The sequence below is a fragment of the Sus scrofa genome, chromosome 14 (assembly GCF_054392235.1).
Source record: "Sus scrofa isolate SSC_HxYL_T2T_F1_AM1 chromosome 14, Sscrofa_HxYL_maternal_Yorkshire_Landrace_v2.0, whole genome shotgun sequence".
Classification (NCBI taxonomy): domain Eukaryota; kingdom Metazoa; phylum Chordata; class Mammalia; order Artiodactyla; family Suidae; genus Sus; species Sus scrofa.
The window spans coordinates 137688410-137703330 of record NC_139396.1 but is presented as its reverse complement, the minus strand read 5'-3'; the positions used below and the strand labels follow the sequence as shown (position 1 = coordinate 137703330).

The window sequence follows — 14921 nt, the reverse complement described above, 5'->3', positions numbered from 1 at the left end:
CTCTTTTTTCATGATGTGTTTTACCATCCTCCACTCAGTCTTTACTTTTTCCTGTGTCTGTGCCTCTTATGCTGGACTCTGCTTGAAGTTCCAGCTCCAACCTCAGCTTCTTCTTATCATTCATCCTTTGAAGTCCGGCTCAAATGATACTCTTTTCATGAAGCATTGGCTGACACCCACAGTTGGAAGTGAATTTCCATAGTTTTTAATTCTCTTACAGTGTACTTCTTCCTTATATTATAATCCTTTGTATAAGTGGTGAATATTGCCAGATATCTTTTTTTATATTGTCAATTCCTTAAGGGCAAGTTTTTTTTCTTTTTTAAATGATTTTTATTTTTTCGTTATAATTGGTTTACAGTGTTCTGTCAATTTTCTACTGTACAGCAAAGTGACCCAGTCATACATACATAGGTACATTTTTTTCTCACATTATCCTCCATCATGCTCCATCACAAATGACTAGATATAGTTCCCTGTGCTATACAGCAGGATCTCATTGCTTATCCATTCCAAATGCAATATTTTACATCTAATAACCCCAGATTCCCAGCCCATCCCACTCCACCCCACCCCCGGCAACCACAAGTCTGTTCTCCAAGTCCATGAGTTTCTTTTCTGTGGAAAGGTTTATTTGTGCCAAATATTAGATTCCAGATATAAGTGATATCATATGGTATTTGTCTTTCTCTTTCTGACTTACTTCACTCAGTATGAGAGTCTCTAGTTCCCATGTTACTGTAAATGGCATTATTTTATTGTTTTTTATGGCTATGTAGTATTCTACTGTGTATATATATCACACCTCCTTAATCTATACATCTGTCAATGGACATTTAGGTTGTTTCCATGTCTTGCGTATTGTGAATAGTGCTGCAATGAACATATGGGTGCATGTATCTTTTTCAAGGAAAGTTTTGTCCAGCTATATGCCCAAGAGTGGGATTGCTGGATCATATGGTAGTTCTATATTTAGTTTTCTAAGGCATCTCCATACTCTTTTCCATAGTAGTACCAATGTGCATTCCCACCAAAAGTGCCAGAGGGTTCCCTTTTCTCCACACCCGCTCCAGCATTTGTTATTTGTGGACTTGTTAATGATGGCTATTCCAACTGGTATGAGGTGGTAACTCATAGTAGTTCTGATTTTCATTTCTCTAATAATCAGTGATGTTGAGCATTTTTTCATATGCTTTTTGGCCATCTGTATATCTTCTTTGGAGAAATGTCTATTCAGGTCTTTTGCCCATTTTTCAATTGGGTCGTTGAGTTTTTTGCTGTTGAGTTATATGAGTTGTTTGTATATTTTAGAGATTAAGCCCTTGTCAGTTGCATCATTTGAAACTATTTTCTCCCATTCTGTAGGTTGTCTTTTTTTTTTTTTTTTATGGTTTCCTTTGCTGTGCAAGGTTTTTTGATTTTTTTATCTCATTCTCAATTGTATCTATATAACCAATGCCATGCTCGTGGTAGATCCTTAATAGATATTTGTTTACTCATTCAGCAAGTATGTGTGAGTTTTGAATGGATAAATGAATGAATAGATCTGAAATTGGAAGAAAGGAAACCAGGGTGCTTTGTTATTATAAGAAAGGCAGCAAGGAACACAGTTTGGGAGCAATTCAAGAACCATTATAGACAAGAAAAGCAGATGGAGATGTTAAGCCCACCTGTGAAGGGCAGGCATTGGTACTATTTTTCAGCGGCATTCTTCTAAAAGTCAAACCTCTTCATAAACTGACATATGCTGCTGTCATAATTGTTTATAGGGAAGTCTTATTATCTAGGAGCACCTGCTAATCAAAGGGAAAGCTAGGAAGAAGTATGGTCTTCTAACCTTAGAAAGGTAGTTGCAAACTGCAACAAATAATTATTGTATCATTTTTATTTTAATGTGTAGGAATTCTTTTTTTTTTTTTTTTTTTTGTCTTTTTGCCCTTTCTTGGGCCACTCCCGTGGCATATGGAGGTTCCCAGGCTAGGGGTCTCATTGGAGCTACAGCTGCCAGCCCATGCCAGAGCCACAGCAACACCAGATCCGAGCCATGTCTGAGACCTACACCACAGCTCACAGCAATGCCAGATCCTTAACCCACTGAACAAGGCCAGGGATCAAACCCGCAACCTCATGGTTCCTAGTTGGATTCATTAACCACTGCGCCACCACGGGAACTCCGGAATTCATTTTTTTTTAAAAAAAAATCATTGGCTTTACTATCCACAAAAGAGCCGAAGCAATGATGGTAGATACTGGAATTATCTCACTAAATAGAAATTTTTCTTCTCTCACCTCCTTTTTTAGCAAACTTTACTTCATATCTTTTCTTAGGAATGCAAGACAAATGTGTCCCAAAGCTTTAGGATTTCCAGATGAAAGGATCATAAGAACACCATATCATGGTCATGTAATGCTGTCTTATGGGAGGAGGGTCACAGAATTGGTAGAAATCTATCTATAGAGTGTACTCCATTAAACTAAACAAAGAGATATGTGTTCACAAAGATCAATAAGGTAGTGACTGGCCATTTGATAAAAATACTCTGATCACCAAAAACTGAAAAAATACAGCACTTTTCAGGAACTCCTCATGTACAATGTAAAATGGGGACCACCTGTACTCTTGTCGTTCAGCAAGGGATGAAAATCTGGTTACCAGGTTCCAATCTAGGCTGTAGGTGAACAGACATTTTTTTTTCCCTAATCTATTTAAAAGTCAGAACATAACTTGGAGAGGGTAAATATTTTTCCAGTTGCCTATTAAGGAAATTGCCTTTCTGATTCATCAACAATTGATTAAATATGACTCATTACATAGCTCCAGATGGAGCAGGGAACAAGAAACACATTTCCGGTGTCTTAGTCACTGCTATCTCCTCAATCTTGTTCCTTCATTTTAGCAGGAATTGTGTTGTTTCCTGGTTCATTTAAAATATTTAAAAGACAACTCCCTTAGTACCAAGGATATGATAGGAGCTTCATATATGAATGTTGAATGACCATAAGGTTTCTTTCACTCAGTGTTCTGGGATAACAAGTCTTATTGTAAATCATTTTGCAAGCTCTGAGCCTTGAATAACAAGAATATAAGCACTTGAATTCTTTTAATTTCCATCTCCCCCAAAGTGCCTAGTACAGGATACACACACAGACACACACCCAGGCTTATTAGCTATGAAGTTAGCTTAAAGAATGCTGGATGAATTACTTCGGGGTTTATCTATTTTGGATCTGACTTCTCCATTGCACCTAGAGAATACCAATATTATTATAGGAACCCAAGAAGAGTTGATGCTGATTCCAGTGGTTAGTTAGCATGTTTGGTTTTATGTAGTATAGTTGAATAATTGACTCTATGGATGCCAATTGCTACTAGACAGATTTTTATATCTCAAGTCATCAATAAATTACACCAACATCATAATGCAGTTGACTGAAAATATATCCCTATTGTTCCAGGGGCGTTAGTTCTTAGTTGAGTCATTTGCCCTCAGCCTGATCTGTTTTGATTCTGCCCATTTTCTTTCAATTCAGAGGCATGGGCATATTTAAATTTTAATAATACACAAGGCAGTGGGAAATAAGTATTCAAAAGCAAGTGGAATATAGGCTTTGGCACTGGATAGAAACCTCCCCATCCTCCTCCTGCTTTTCCATTACTCTTGCACAACTACCACACTCACAACACTCCTGACACCGATGTAGGTTTTTTTCCAAACCAGCCGATTCTGCTACCCCAGCAAAGTGTCCTATAATTGAATCAATTCTAGCACTCTACCAGGAGATAGCATCAGATCCCACAAGTTAAGGGCTCAGTCTCACAAGACTGTCCTTCCTCACTTCCATTTCAAGCAGAAGATTCCCAAGTTACCCACAACTTCTGTCTGACTTGGCTACAGATCAGAGGTTCCCATGACCCTCTCCCCTTTGGATTCAATTATTTCCTAGCATAGTTCACAGAACTTGAGGAAACCCTTCCACTTATCAATTTATTAAAATACATGATAAAAGATACAGATAAGCAGTCAGATAAAGAGGTACATAGGGCAAGGTCTGGGAGGTTCCTGAGAGTAGGAGCTTCTGTCTCTGTGGAGTTGGGGGTGTGTTACCCTCCCAGGATGTGGACATGTTCACTAACCTGGAAGCTCTCTGAATTCCAGTGATTTTTATGGATTGACGTAATCAACCATGAACTCCATTTCCAGCTCCTTACCTATCTTTGGAGCCACTTATCAAATGTAAGATCTTTGACCTGGTTACTTAACTTCTCTGAATTTCACTTTTCTTAGGGAAAAAAAAAAAAAAAAAAAGAAGATAGTAATAGTGCACCACTTAGAGTTACTGTAGGGATTAAATAAGATAAAGCATGTAAAATATCTAGCACATAATAGACCTTAGAAAAATCTCTCTCCTTTCTTAATGATACAAGCACTCTATAAGATACAGGTATCTTATAGAGTCACTCCCTATTGTCAATTTAAAGACATTTGCAAAGTCCCAAAAAACACCTCCCTACCATGGCTAGTGAGGCTTTGTGTGATTTATCCCCTGCATATCTCTCCAACTTCTCTTCCACTGCCACCCTCCCTTTAACTGGTGCATTTAAAGATATTGGCCTCGTAACTTATCCTCAGACTCACCATGCTTCTTCTACTTCAGAGTCTTCTCAAATATTCTTTCCCTTGCCTAGTTTCTAGACAATTCTCAATCCCTCCCTTCACCTGCATAATCTCTATTCTACCTTTCTTGGTTTAAATGTCACTTTCTTAGCAGCATTTTCCCTTACATCCCTCCCCAATATTATGTCTCCTCCTCTGCTCTCTCATAGCATTTAGAATTCTTTCTTTATAGTAGTTGTCACATGGGGGGGAGGTATTACAGAGAGGCAGAAACTTTAAGTCTATTTTTTCATTTTTTTAATCTTTCCTCGACTGCTCCGCTTTTCTACATTGCACAGAGTCTGCTTTTGTGATTCAGTAGTTATTAAAAGCATAGCTTTAAGGGCAGTTGTCACATCCTTAATTGTACTTTGGTACATATTTGTTATGTACATAATTTGTTATAAATTGTGTCCCATCAAAATTAAGATGTTGAAGCCTAATCCCCAATACCTTAGAATGTGATAGTAAGAAGAAATTAAGTTAAAATGAGGCTGTTAGGTGAGCCCTAATTCAATCCACCTGGTGTCCCAGGGAGAGGAAATTAGAACAACAGAGACACCAAGAAATGCACATGCAAGACAGCAAGAATACAGCCATCTGCCAAGGAGAGAGACGTCAGGATAAACCAAACACGCCAGTACTTAGACTTCCAGCCTCCAGAATTTTGAGACAATTAGTTTGTGTTGTTTAAGCTGTTAAAAAAAAAAAAAAATTCCACTGAGTAAATTTGAGAATCTAATTAGATTTATTCAGTGATGAATTGGACAACATCCCATCTAGAAAATAGAAGGTTTTCCTAGGGAGTGTACACAATGTAGGGTTTTTATAAGTAGAAAGGGGGTGAGACAAGGATGTTATTAGCTTGAAAAAAATTGTTTCAGGCCAGGTTCTCTATCTTGGGAAGGAAGGGAATGGCTCAGGTCTTTATTATGCAGATTATCTTACTTGTGCTAATGCTAATCAGGAAATTTCAGGTTGTCTGGGTTTTTTGGCTGCCCCCCTGGCATAATGGAGTTCCCAGGTCAGGGATTAAACCTGCATCCTGGTGCAGCAGAGATGCCACTGATCCCATTGTGCCACAGTGGGAACTCACAGGTGGTCTGTTTAAAGGTCACAATCCTAGGAGAAATTGAAATTACAATTAAGTCTTGGTTGGCTGTTGTTTGGACAAATGACACCATTGTGGGCTTATTTCTTTTTAACAATCCCCCCCCCTTTTGTCTTTTTAGGGCCACACCCACAGCATGTGGACATTCCCAGGCTAGGAGTCAAAGCAAAGCCGTAGCCAGGCCACAGCCTTAGCAACGCCATATCTGAGCCACATCTGCATCCTGTGCCACAGCTTGCAGCAACGCTTTGGATCCTTAACCCACTGAGTGAGGCCAGGGATCAAAGCTGCATCTTCATGGATACTAGTCATTTTCTTAACCTGCTGAACCACAACAGGAGCTCCAGCAATTCCCTTTTTTGGTAAACTCTCAGACCAATTGGAAAATGTGATCAAAATTTAAGGCACCAGTGCTTCTCTTGGCTACCACTTTGCAGTTCTTGCACCTTTGTTGATCCTGGGTGTGGTGTCCAGAGGTTGTAATATTCTATTTGATCCCCTGACATTCACAGGTCCCAGGTTCATAACCCTTAAGCAAGTCATTCTCTCATTCCTTTTCTGACGTTCAGTCTTAGGGGGATCACTTGCTTTGTAGTTAAGTGGCTGCAAATGTGTATTTATAGCTTTTGAGAGGATAAAATGCACCAGGGGAATTTTTATGATAACAGTAAGCAGGTCAGTTCCTAACGTTTGGAGTGCAGTTTGGACCCACAGACCCAAGACCCAAACCAATCAAAATCAAATTAAGTTAAAAAACTCCATGAAGGAGTGATCTTAAGCCAAGTGGCTTGCTCAGTGATCTTACATAACTGAGTTTCAACTTCCCCAGAAGTACTAATCCATAGTACTATTGGCCATAGTACAGATATCTCATTACTCAACTAAAAGATAATCAAGGATTATCATATAAGCAAGAACAACCTTGGCCAGAGAGTCCAAAGATTTTTGCTGGGCAGTTAATGGCCTAGCAATAGAAGCTGCAGTAATATCAAGAGCCAAGGAGAAGCTTCAAGGGGATGGGGGGAAGAGAGAAATAGATGAGGGAGATTAAGCTGTACAAACTTCCAGTTACAAAATAAATGAATCACAAGGATGAAATGTACAGTGTGGGGAATATAGTCAATAACTGTATAATATCTTTGTATGGAGACCTATTATAATTTTGAAATGTATGGAAATATCACATCACCGTGTACACCAGAAATGAACATAGTGTTGTAGGTCAATTATACTTTAAAAACAAATAAATAAATAAACTCATAGAAAAAGAGATAGATTTGTGGTTACCAGAGGTGAGGTGTAGGGGGAGGAGGGGGGGATGGATGAAGGTAGTCAAAAAGTATAAAATTACAGTTGGAAGTACTGGGGACTTCATGAACGTAATTAATACTTCCACATGTTATATACAGAAGTTAACAGAGTAAATCCTAGGAGTTCTCGTCTCAAGGAAAACACTTCTATTTCTTTAATTTTGTATCTATATGAGATGATGGGTGTTTGCTAAATTTATTGTGGTCATAAATATGATGTATGAAGTCAAGTCTTTGTGCTATGCCTCTTGAACTTACACAGTGCTGCATTCAACTACATCTCAATAAAACTAGAAGAAGAAAAAAAAAGAGTCGGGGAGCAGCAAGATATCATTTACGTCTACTCCCAATCAGGGAGCTAGGGCCCTGCCAATGGCAGCGAACCCTGAATCATTAAAAACCTTTGGAACCCTTCATCATTAAAATTAGTCAAACTAGGAGGCATTGCCCAGCTGTGTGCCAACCATCTAGGCATTCATAGGTCCAAGGAGAATAAAACTACCACAGACAAAGATAAATTCTGTTGGGGCACAAACTACTTCACTAAGGTGGCACTGTTAATGGAGTCATTTTTAAGAATTGTTGACTGTGTCCATTCAAGCTAGGGATCAGTAAGATTTTTTCCTAACCTGAAATAAAAATTGCTTTAAATTCCAGGGTTCCCAGGAGTTCTCATTGTGGCACAGCGGAAACAAATCTGACTAGGAACCATGAGGTTGCAGGTTTGATCCCTAGCCTCACTCCGTGGTTAGGGATCTGGTGTTGCCATGAGCTGTGGCATAGGTAGCAGACTCAACTTGGATCTAGCATTACTGTGGCTCTGGCATAGGCCAGCAGCTACAGCTCCGATTCGACCCCTAGTCTGGGAACCTCCATATGCCACAGGTGCAGCCCTAAAAAGACAAAAAAGAAAAGAAAAATAAATAAATAAATTCCAGGGTTCCCCCATATACACACACTTATTAATGGCCTCCGAGATACAGGTGAGGGTGTTATCCTTTCCAAGGCCAATGACAAGTAAAGGAAAGGAAGAGAAGAATTGGTTTCATGGTTGGTTAAGTAAGAGGTCTTGAGAGGCACTTTGGGTGAGGCTGTCTACCTCGATGGCAGCTTCTCTTCAATTAGACTCAGAGTTCTCTAGTGTTTGTACAGAACCAGATGCCAGGTATAGTCTTCTTAGCTGTGAGATGTGTATCCTAGGCTTAAGTCCCTGAGATGTAGCTGCCATCTGGACAGTGAGAAGGATCTGGTATAGCCCCTTCTAAGGAGACTGAAGGGCCATCTTTGTTCTTAGTGATTCCTAATCAGAAGAGTGAGAGAAAACTTGAAACTTAGTTTAGTGAGTCATAGCCTGATTCAGAGAAAGCTTGAAGAGTTCAGGATTCAGTCTAGTTTACATGTACATAACAATCAAAGACAATTAATAGGACAAGACTCTAACATCTATAAAGGTACAAACATAACCCTTCTCTCCACATTTACCTCCATTTTTTCCCCAAAGAAAATCACAGTAAAACGAATTTGTTTATATGAAATTTGGCCCGATTATTTATATAAGGGCAGAAGGGAAGGCTACAACCTATCCAGAAAACATACATACCACAACAAGAACATACTGATAACTTGTGCTAAATGACAGTTGAATGAAGTCCAGGTACAGATACTCAGAAGCCCAGAGGGAGGAGTTCTGAGGCCTCTGGGGACAAAAAATAGTTTTTTCTATAATGGGTTAAGAGATTAGGAAACAAAAAATGCAGTTTTCCAGGGAGCCAGGAAGAACCAAGCTACTGTCTTAGTTCTTCCGTAGTCCTACCTGGTCATTTTACTTACAGCCATTGTGTACCCATCTTAATTTCTCTGATTCAGGAGCAGAATATTGCCATGTTGTAAGGACATAAGTCTGGCAATGAATGGTCATTGTTTTGCCAAAACAGAATGGACCTCATCCACACGTGCCACCATCTTTATAGATTCTATTACTGCTGCCCTTGCAAGAAAGTCAGCTGGAACATCTCCCTGTTACTCCTGTTCAGTGCTTTTAGTGTAAGTCTCAATTTTGATGACAGATAACATTTTATACCAGGACACATCAGACTTCCAGGAATTTACATAATTTTTGGAATATTCATAACATCCATCTATATAGACATGACATAAATAAGGCTTAATGTTACTTAAGTCCCATGTAATTTAACACATCAAGTAAGCCTAACTAGTTTAACAAATATTTTGGCATGTTCCAGAGGCCCTCTGGAAAAGTCCCAAAGTTTTTTCTAGGTCAAAAAGACTTTATTTTTGGAACTTTATTTTGGAAAGTTTGTCAATGATATCAAAGGTTGACTAAATAGGATCACAGACCAGTGTGAAACAATACTTAATTATCTAGTTAGCAGATGAAAGAGAATTAAGTTCTTGTTTCATATTAATACACTATTATAATAAAGCTTAATTAAAAAACCCTCTTATTATTGGGTTTTAGTCAGCTTGATTACACAAGGTAAAATTCTTTTTTTTCTCTTTCTGTGTACATTTAGTCTGTCTTTCATTTTCTTCCCTTCCATTCTGAAATAAACAGGAATTCTCATTTGGACAAAATTACTCTCATTTCCCTTGCCAAAAATGCATTTTCAGTCCTCATATCTTTTCTTAATCAAAAACAAACAACCTATTTTCTTTGTGTATAGAGATATTTTGTTTTTTTGTTTTCAGTAGGTTTTTTTGTTTTTTGTTTGTTTGTTTTTTGCTTTTTAGGGCCACATGTGTAGCATATGGAAGTTCCCTGGCTAGGGCTCAAATCAAAGCAGTGGCTGCTGGCCTGCATCGCAGCCACAGCGACACAGGATCCGAGTCAAGTCTGCAACCCACACCACAGTTCACGGCAACTCCAGATCCTTAATCCACTGGGTGAGGCCAGGGATCAAACCCACATCATCATGGATACTAGTCGGGTTCAGTACCACTGAGCCACACTCTCAACAACACCATGAAATTTTACCTTTTGTTTCCCCTTTAAGGGGAATAAGGTAGCAGTTTACCACAAAATCCCTCAGAGTTTTGTCAACTGTGGGAGGGGCCTATATGGGAGTACTTAATGTCGAAGAATTTGCATGGGGCCTTAGAGAGAATCTTTTTTCCAGTGTTTCTTTCAGTTAATTACAATTGAGACATCAATTTCCGGCCCAGGGGTCTTGATGAACTAGAAGTGTATAATGGGAGAGGCCTAGGTTTGTTTTAAATGCCTTTTGTGTCTTTAATTTTTCATTAGCTTATTATAACAGATCTTTGTGGGGTTTTTTGTGTTTTTTTTGTTTGTTTTTTTGTTTTGTTTTGTTTTGTTTTGTTTTTGGTCTTTCTCTCTCTCTCTCTTTTTTTTTTTTTTTTTTTTGCGGCATATGAAGGTTCCCAGGCTAGGGGTCTCATTGGAGCTACAGCTGCCAGCCTACGCCAGAGCCACAGCAACACCGGATCTGAGCCACATCTGCAACCTACACCACAGCTCATGGCAATGCCAGATCCTTAACCCACTGAGCAAGGTTAACCTACTGAGCAAGGCCAGAGATCGAACCCGCAACCTCATATTTCCTAGTTGGATTTGTTTCTGCTGTGCCATGATGGGAACTCCTATAACAGATCGTTTAATGAAACTATTTTGGAATTTCAAAACTTTTTGGAGGCTTCAGCATACTAATTAAAATAGGTATTACATTCTGTTTGTTGGCTGTGAGAGCTCTTGCTTTTAAGTGCACTTTTTAAATGATCTTATCTATTTGGAATGTTCCTTATAATGACTGTTGTAATTCTAGGTTGTTTTTAGTAAAATCTTGCCCTCTTGTTAGATATCTTCAACTCTGAGACTGTCTTTATTAAACACAAAATAAGCAAGTGTACCAGAAGGTGGCACACTCAACTGTGGATATAAAGGATCCCATTTCTTTTAATTAGCCCTTTGGGTTTCTTGGAACCACACTAATAATCTGGGGAGTGGAGAAAGAACTGAAGCTTCAGGTCCCAACGAATGGGGACTATGGAATGAGTCCAAGTAAATAGGGATCTGTGGCTGCCACCAACAATTCCCAACATGGAATGTGGGGATCTGGGGACAAAACCCCAGAGGGCTAGGGATTCCTTTTTGGCTTCCTGGATACCCACTTAGCAATTGCCTTGATCTGCACAAAACGAGACAAACAACCACGTATACCTTAACGAATGGCATTAACTGAGAGATGTTACTGTGTCCCGGCCACAAGAAGGCCCTGTGTGCACCACACCAGTTCCCATGGAACTCTGGACTGGGGAGAGGCTTGGACCAGCGGACCCCAAGGAATGGGGACTGTGGTCTGATTCCACACAAATGGAGAGCTACAGCTGCCAGCAGCAGATCCCAGTGTGGAACCTGGGAAGGACTGCAGAGAACTGCAGAATGAACTATCAGCCACGCCCAACGTGGAATCCAGATACAGACTTAAGGGCTAGGTTTTCCACCTGGAGAATTGTCTGAAAAGTTAGGGTATGGGCTCTAGGCAAAACCTTCTGCCAGCTCAGCTGGGCTCTGGGTAGAATCACCTGCAAATTCAAGTTGATCTGTCCTGTAGAGGAAAGCCAATTAGATTGGGAGGTTTTGTTTATTGTTTGTTTTTGTCTTTTTGCCATTTTTTGGGCTGCTCCCACGGCATACGGAGGTTCCCAGGCTAGGGTTCGAATCAGAGCTGTAGCCGCCGGCCTACACCAGAGCCACAGCAATGCAGGATCGAAGCCACGTCTGCAACCTACACCACAGTTCGTGGCAACGCCAGATCCTTAACCCACTGAGCAAGGCCAGGGATCGAACCTGAAACCTCATGGTTCCTAGTCGGATTCGTTAACCACTGAGCCACGACGGGAACTCCTAGATTGGAAGCTCAACTGCAAAAAAGCAGAGTTCAACAGTAAGGAGCTCAGCAACAGACCTCAAATGAGAAAGACAGTGAACTCAAAATAGTTCACGGGGCATCACGCCTGTGTCTCCTAATGGTCCCAGGTTCCATCAGGATTTCACTTTGGATCCCATGGTTGCCACAAATCTGTCAAAAAAAAAAAAAAAAATTGACCAAGTAAATTTGATGGTCTAATTGGCTTTATTCAGTGATTCGTGACCCAAGCAGCATCCCAACCTATAAACAGAAGATCTCTCCTGTACAAAATGGAAAGTTTTTTTATAGGTAGAAGAGGATGGGACAAGGATGTTATTAGCAAAAGAAAAGAAAGAATTGTTTCAGGCCAGGTCATCATTTCTAGGGGGAAGGGAACAGCAGGGGTCTTATTATGCAGTAGGCCTCACTAGTGCTGATCAGGAAATTTCAGATTGCTTGTTTTAAGGCTCCATTCCTGGGAGAAGTTGAAACTGCAATTAAGTCTTGGTTTGCTGTTGTGGGGGTAAATGACTTCATTTTGGCCTTGTTATTTCTTTTTAACAAAGCCAGCAGTATTTGTTACGTCAGTCCTAGAAAACTAATACACTGTTTAAGGCCTATCCTCTTCCACCACATGCTGAATTCCTTAAGAACTGAGAATATGTCTCTATTTCACCAGTAATTTCTCATTCAATATCTTGATCCAAGCAGGGGCTAAGATATTTTTGTTTAATTCATGAATAAGTGAATGAGTCAGGCAGAATGATATCAGTTTCATGCTGAAAGTTCTCCATCTTCCAGATTCTTCAATGCTCTTAAATGAGATTGACCGCAGACATGATGAGGAAGTATTTATTTAGGGAACACAAGAACATGCTAGAAAGCAACAACACAATACTGTTATATTCTAGACCACTGAAAGGGCTCTGATATGTGTGACTTCAATGCAGAAATACTGGAAGCTTAGGGGTGAGAACCTCGTAGGAGGTACCTAGGAGTCTGCTACCCTTCCATGCGGTGTAAGTTCCCGCAGTAGGAGGATGCAGACATGCGTGGGTACCATGTTATGAGAATCCCACAGTTCCCCTCCAGGGTCTTGGAATGAGGCCTTAGAACAGAATCCAAACCTGGCATTGGGTCCCAAGAATATATTATGGCTCCAAAGAATCATCTGAGTGTGTTCCAGGATCATACTTCCCATATTACTAAGACCAAAGGTCTCAAGTTAGTCTTTAGGGGCTCCAGAAAGCCAGATGCTATCCAGGTGTTTGTGAGAACTTTCTAGATTGGTGCAATTTGGCCCTCTAGAAAAGTCTAATGGCTCCATGGAGTGTATCTGGACTTACAGGGCCTCTGAGAGTCCACACATGTCTTTATATGTATGGTGATTAAGTGGGTGCTGATTTGAGGGGCAAGAAGGTCCCTAACAGTATTTCCCCAACAGTATCTCTCTCCACTATTAGGCAGCTACATGCCTAAAATCCTGTCACTCACATCATTCTTTGGAGTCAGCATTACTGTATCTGTTAACTTTTTATAAAAATGAACCCTAATTGTTCGACATTTTCAGTTATTAATGTCTCTCTCTCTCTTTTTTTTTTTTTTTTTTTGCCACAGCATGCAGCAGCTTGATGTGGGATCTCAGTTCCTAGACCAGAGACTGAACTTGGGCTGCAGCAGTGAAATCTCTGGATCCTAACCACTGGACCACCAGGGAACTCTATCATCCTTAAGGCCTTATTCTGAATTAGTTCATCTACTGTTTCCTCCAGGTAGGCTTGACCTGTGTTGGGTCAGAATGAGGGAAAGAAGGAACGGATCTTGAATAGAAATCTGTCAACTTCACAGGTTTCCTAGGGCTCAGGCTTGGACCTTGACCACAGGCCCCTGACAGGCCTGGCTGTATACCATGAGTCATGCATATTGGGATTCAGGCTCCGCATGGCAGCGAGGGAGGGGAATACCAGGTTGTGACAGTTCTCTGGCTGTAGGAGTTAAGGAGAAGTAATAAAAGGTCATTTCCTTTGTGCTGAACTTTTGTTCCTTTCCCCGTGGTCCGTAAATGGTTAATTCACCTAAACTAGAGAAAGCTTTCTGCCTCCTATAAAGTTTGATTCCTGGAGGCAGATTTTTTTTTCTTTTAATCCAGCAAGTGTCAGATAATTGGAAGGGTGGAGTCACTCTGTAAACCCCGACACACCTTTGTCAGGACTTGTTTGGAAGCAGAGACCTGAGAGAAACAAGGGGGAGAGAAGAAGTGAACATTTTTGAAAGATCACTCAGCTCTAACACACCTTGGCTGGGTCTGGATAAAAAAAAAAAAAAAGGTGGGAACGGCAAACGTCTAGAAGAAAAGGTCGGGAGAGGAAAGAGAGGGGCATTTATTCAACGTTGTTTCCGATTCCTTCAGCATCTCAAACTAGGTAAGTAACAGGAGGAATTTGATGGTTCTCTCTTCTTATGAGACTTTGAGGTTTGCCACTGAGAACTTAAATGTCTGTCAGAGAATGTGAAATGATGGTGGTTTAGTTTCCAGTGTTCTGACTGAAGTGATTAATTGATCATAAATGATTATTTTGGCTTATGTGTTCTACTTAGGGTAGGTCTTTTAAACGAACTAGAAAAGTTTTCAGTGAGGGAAAGAAGACAAAGGCCAATTGAGATAAAATGAGTGCTAGCGGCCAGATTTTAGGGTGTTGTTTTCAAGGACTGTAAAATGACTTGTGTTGTTTTATTTAGAATGCGATGCATTTATAATTTCTTCTCTCTCAATCTCAGTTTCTCTCTCTCTCTCTCCTCTCTCTTTCTCTCTCTTTCCCCCCCTCTCTCTTTCCCTCTCTCCCCTTGACAGCAGAGAACTGCTCAGAGGTAAAGTTGAAGTGTAGGTGAGTTAGGGCTTCTAGAAGCAGCCCCAGGGCACTAAGAACCGATGTGCCACCCAGGCGGCTATGCTGGC

At 40.3% G+C, this 14921-nt stretch overlaps 2 protein-coding genes across 9 annotated transcripts in view; both read left to right on the top strand.

Annotated features, from left to right (window-relative positions):
* LOC146397038 (uncharacterized) overlaps window positions 1–13737 on the top strand; it is a 56869-nt gene extending 43132 nt beyond the window's left edge. For all 8 annotated transcript variants that reach the window (XR_014826869.1, XR_014826862.1, XR_014826867.1 and 5 more), the window contains one exon: window positions 13583–13737. Coding sequence is in view for 1 of the 8 variants with exons in the window: in XM_084995349.1 (XP_084851475.1) it covers window positions 13583–13597 (15 nt within the window). In the remaining 7 variants the exon portion in view is untranslated. The remainder of the gene's footprint in view (window positions 1–13582) is intronic.
* Window positions 13738–14179: 442 nt separating this feature from the next.
* The window catches only part of COL17A1 (collagen type XVII alpha 1 chain), a 48058-nt gene continuing 47316 nt past the window's right edge, over window positions 14180–14921 (top strand). The window contains exon 1 of the mRNA XM_013983710.3: window positions 14180–14388. The gene's annotated coding sequence lies outside the window, so the exon portion shown is untranslated. The remainder of the gene's footprint in view (window positions 14389–14921) is intronic.